General features: G+C 44.2%; 1 protein-coding gene across 1 annotated transcript; it reads left to right on the forward strand.

The window, feature by feature from the left end:
* The first annotated feature begins 1,900 nt into the window (after nt 1-1,900).
* LOC139656867 (transcription factor Spi-B) lies at nt 1,901-5,000 on the forward strand. The gene is made up of 6 exons (XM_071534499.1): nt 1,901-2,004; nt 2,244-2,275; nt 2,988-3,213; nt 3,407-3,525; nt 3,775-3,931; nt 4,202-5,000. The coding sequence occupies exons 2-6, from the start codon at nt 2,255-2,257 to the stop codon at nt 4,507-4,509; spliced, it is 831 nt and encodes a 276-aa protein (XP_071390600.1). The 5' UTR covers nt 1,901-2,004; nt 2,244-2,254; the 3' UTR covers nt 4,510-5,000.
* The last annotated feature ends 6 nt before the right edge of the window (nt 5,001-5,006 follow it).

Consider the following 5,006-nt stretch of genomic DNA (forward strand, 5'->3'; position numbering starts at 1 on the left):
TCTATACCAAATTTATTCAGCATGGATATTGCATTGGATGGATGGATATGAAGCATTGTCTCTGCTACTTCACTATTTGAGTCTGTGTGTCTCAGACTAAGAAAGGAGTGGGGGAATCCCTGCCAGCTGAACACGAACACACACCCTGATACAAAAAGACACATACCGCACGGCCAGGTCTGGAATCTACGCCTGAACTAACAACACTCACGCAACAGGAACAAGCACACACACACTCACCTGCAAGCTACACGCTGGTGCGCAACGAAAGCGAACTGCTATGAATTACATAATATGATGCAATGCTTGTTGTTCATTTGCTTTCCCTTTTACGTTTTATGAAGTCAGGTCAAGATCAGTGCATGTTGATACCTCATTATTATTTAGCAGCCTTCATTTTAAATGAGTACATTTATTAAAAAGTTGATTAAAAAGATGTTCACACTTGGGATCTGCTGTACAACCTCAGACTTACACATGAGATTCAGTGATTTCTGTAAAGGAAACTGAAATTTTTGTTGCTGAGGGAGGGGAGAGCACTTTTTGAACATTTCACCTATCTTGGTTTTCCCAGATAGTCAGCAATTCTTAATGGTTAACATTATGAGACAAACGTCTTCCATTAGACTATTATGTACCTTACTGTACCTAACTTAGAATTATAATGTACCCCAATATTAAAAGCTTCCTAAACACTGGGCACATTATACAGGACGGTAGAGTACTTTACATTGATAAGCCATTCCCCAAAACACTATTCTAGAATGATTATCTGTGAGTCAGATAAGTGACCTTGGCTTTCCAAACAGAGTTGATGATGAATAGGCCGCTGTAACGCTGTCAGTATGGCAGAAAAATTGGTCTAACTGTCATAACTGGTGCCGGAGGGCTCGAGGCCATTTGACCTTGCGGAACATTTCCTTATTGAATACAGTATAAATAAAAACAAACACATTTATAAGTAAGTCATATTTTCAGCTATTATACACCAATATATTATCATAAAATTGTACCAGGGAAAAACTGAAAAAGTGTCGGCTGGCTGTTGTTCCAGACATTCCCCATGTGTGGTGAAGGGTTTTCGTGCTGCTTCGTATGTGATGAGCTAAGCAGCCGAGGCAGGGAATCACAGGAGATGTGAAACTGCTAACTCAGTAGGACGTCACATTGTAATGTGTGTGTGCACGAGCGCGCCTACATGTGTTTTTCGTGCGCGTGCATGTGTGCAGTGCATGTGGCGGAGATAGCTGAATTCACTTAGGAAAATGTAAAGCCGCATTATTATCCTCCATGACGCTCCCTGTAAATGATAAGAAACCACAGATACACCGCAGCTTTTGAAACCATAAAATCAAACCCGACACACGGAAAACATTCACTCAACTGCTGAATGAAAGGCAAAGAATTTACCAAGAAAATAATCAATCAGATTTGAACAAGTACACTGAGACTCACCCTTTTTGCAACAAAGCCTGTCATTAAACAGGTGTGTGTGTGGGTGTGTGTGTGTTTGTTTACAGAGAGAAAGAAATTCAGACAGACAGATAAAGCAACAGAGTTTACATAGTTCCCTGTTATAAAATATAATCTATGTAAAATTAATACATAAAAAAGATAGACCGCAAGATATTAATGAACAATAGAGCAGCAAAAACTCACCCATTGGTTGTCCTCCTCCCCCCCGAATCCCCCCTCCTCCCCATTTGTTCAATAAGATACACCCACTTTAACACCACTCACCTGGTTTGATGGTGAGAAATTAAATGTACTGATAAGGGGCTTGGCCAGAGAAAGAGAGAGAGAAGAGGGGGGGGGGGGGGGGGGCAGTAAAAACATCGGCACAGAGAGTATAAGAGAGGTGACAAATCTAGGTGGAGCATCATACAGGTGAGCGCTCACATTTTCATGTATCCACCCTTAACTCTGTGAAGGATACTAGCGACCGCCTGAGGATACTACTTCACTGTGACACACACAGCAGCAACACACCTCTGACTCCACAAGGTACAGCTGTCTTCCTCTGCCTCACTTCACTTATGACAACCATAATTCTCTTATTTACAGTCTTTTGATGCCTTTTGATGATTTTGTCACTCCTTCATGAGTTAGAGAAGTATGTGTGTGTGATGATGATTACGATCTCATGACAGAAAAACTGTGACAAACTGACCTACTTTCACTTCTCTAGTTGTGTGTTTCGTGCTATGCTGCTGTTGTTTCATGAGGGTGTTTTCTATTTCCAGATACTTTAAGCATGTTGGCAGCATTGGAGACGGTGAGTGTGTTATTTTGTTTTTATTACTTCGCTTGTTTCGTTTTCAGGGGGTGAAGGCAACAAGTGTTAAGTTTTAAGAAGCACCTGAGCAATATAGCACTGTTACCTGGATGGTGAGAGCGTCAAGCACTTGCATAAATTTGCCAGTCAAAGTAAAATACACACTATGGTCACAGTGTTGGTGCCTGGCTCGAATCCAAACAAGAGGCACCCAGGATCAGGTCAAATGTTATGTGGTTCACTGCTGTATAATATAAATGGGATGACTGCTTGTTGTTCTTGAGTTCAGCAGAAGTACATGGAAAGAGAACATTAAGATATCAGGATGAAAAGTGTTAAATTCATTGTATTACAAAAATGGTATCTGCTGTTTAATGTTTTGTAGAAAAAGGGATGATCCATGGATGATTCACAACTCATTTAAAATTGATGAATGAGTGCATCCCTAATCTTTACAATGCTGGCGTGCCGCTCAACAAAACAGTACAGCACAGTACAATGCAGGATGCATAAGCAGCAGGTTATCACGGAACAAACAGCGGGTGTTAGGTCTGATGATAACAGCGCCCCAGGCTGAGACTGACATGAGATAAATGCCACCCATCATGCAAAGTGTTTTCTCTCTGACAGTATCACGCAACACACTGATGTAAACACCTGAGTGTTTGCTGTTTCAGTAAGCCCCCGTCCTGTCCTGTCCTGTCTCTGTCAGATGGCCTACGTGCCGGAGATCGGGCTGAGCGGAGGGCGGGCGGCCTGGAGCGGAGTGGCCGCCGCCGCCGCCGCCGCCTCCTGCGCCGAGGTGGACCTGGAGGTCATCGAGGAGTACCTGCAGGAGCACTCGCTGGAGGTCCAGCCTGTGCACACGCCTGCCACCCCACCGAATGGCATGTCGCAGCCCGCGCACACACACCCCCACCAGGACACCAGGATCATAGGTCAGAATGAGGATGGTGATCATGATAATAATGATGATGATGATGATGTTGGTGATGATGATGTTGGTGATGTAGGTAGTGGTGTGTGTGTGTGTGTGTGTGTGTGTAAGTGTGTGTCTGTCTGTCTGAATCTGTGTATGTTTACGTGCCTCTGACTGTACAGACTGTAAGTTTTATGTTTTTTCCTCCATAGAGAATAGCTGGTCAGGTCAGCATGCATATGAATGGCACTATGGCTCTCACACTCCAAGCGAGGAATATGAGGAGCAAGCCCCACCTCCAGCCTGGCCTAGTCCCCATGACAACCAATGGGTGAGTTCATGGGCCACATCCATGTAGTTAATTACAAATGCATTACCTCCTGTATAACTGAATACTAGAAAACATACCACTTTTGGTTGCAAACACACTAAATGTGTATTCTTGCAGAACACATTTCAGCATTTTGAGGCTGAATTGAGTCTGTTGGTCTCACACAACAAATCTGATTCACTTCACGAGATTTTTGAGAGTGATTACACCTGTACATTTCTGAGGTGTTTTTGTATGTGTGTGTTTCAGGACCACAGTGTGTATTCTTATGAGGCGACTACATACAGCGACTCAGACTCCCAGTCCACTAGCTCCCAGTACCAGGAATACCCCTATCCTCCATCACCACCCTCTGAGAGGGGCAGCAGGAAGAACAGTGAATCCCTGCCCCTTGCACCCCTCTCAGGTACACACACACACACACACACACACACACACACACATCTTTACATGTGCAGCCAAACACTAAAACACTCCACATTCCAAAACTCCTACACATCCAGACACACCCACCCTCTACGCATTTAGTATAATGCCTTGTATGTGTTTTCTGTGGGGAAAACAGCATGTTCATACACACACAGATACACACTACAAATATGCACACACACACACACACACACATAAATCATTGTCTCCTCCTCGTTGTATTTACCGTCCCCTTCCTCCTGGGCAGGAAAGAGGAAGGAGCGGTTGTTCCAGTTCCTGTTTGAGATGCTCCAGACTCCGTCCATGCGGAGCTGCATCTGGTGGGTCCAGTCGTCCTCTGGCACCTTCCAGTTCTCCTCCCAGAACAAGGAGCGCCTGGCGCAGCTGTGGGGCCGACGCAAGGGCAACCGCAAGACCATGACCTACCAGAAGATGGCACGGGCGCTGAGGAATTACTCCCGCACCGGGGAGATCTACAAGGTGAAGAGGAAGCTCACCTACCAGTTCGATGAGAAGACGCTGAGAGGCCTGCAAGGAGACTCGCACACTGCGTAGGAAGCGGAGGGGGGGGACACACCACTGGAAAATATGTCAGGGTGGGAGGTAAAACATAGAACTAGAATAAGTAGAATGGATACTCTGACTGAGCTACTTGTAGCTTCAGCCAATCAGGGAAAATCTCCACGGATTCCCTGTTAATGTCCCTTCTGCTGATTCTACTTCTACGGCACCTTGAAACACAAATGAATACTGAGTATTTGAAAAGCCAGCACAAATCACTGTAGGGTGCAGCTTAAATACAGGACCCTATTGGGATTAAGAGGAGGGACACATTGGAAATGATGATACTGATGTAAAGAGGTAAACTATTAAGGGGTTCTTGATGCAAGGAGCTGTTTTCTTTTTTTTTACATTTGTGGTCTTACAGGGATAGGTAAAAGGCAAAGGTCTGAAAAGTCAACTGGCTTTAAACATTATTATGTAAATCTAAGAGGTTGTCACATAATCTACTTCATAAGTAGAACTTAAATCATCTATGAAATTATTTCTAC

This window comes from Centroberyx affinis, unplaced genomic scaffold (assembly GCF_046629955.1).
Source record: "Centroberyx affinis isolate AG114_WGS23_722 - 3 ecotype Tasmania unplaced genomic scaffold, CSIRO-AGI_Caff_v1 ptg002563l_1, whole genome shotgun sequence".
In the NCBI taxonomy this organism is placed as follows: domain Eukaryota; kingdom Metazoa; phylum Chordata; class Actinopteri; order Beryciformes; family Berycidae; genus Centroberyx; species Centroberyx affinis.

What these genes read in the sequence shown, in the direction of transcription:
- LOC139656867 (XM_071534499.1), top strand. Translation starts at nt 2,255, where the DNA reads ATGTTGGCAGCATTGGAGACG. An exon ending in CCAGGACACCAGGATCATAG is followed by an intron (nt 3,214 to 3,406) that starts GTCAGAATGAGG and finishes TTTCCTCCATAG; the next exon opens with AGAATAGCTGGTCAGGTCAG. An exon ending in GCCCCTTGCACCCCTCTCAG is followed by an intron (nt 3,932 to 4,201) that starts GTACACACACAC and finishes CCTCCTGGGCAG; the next exon opens with GAAAGAGGAAGGAGCGGTTG.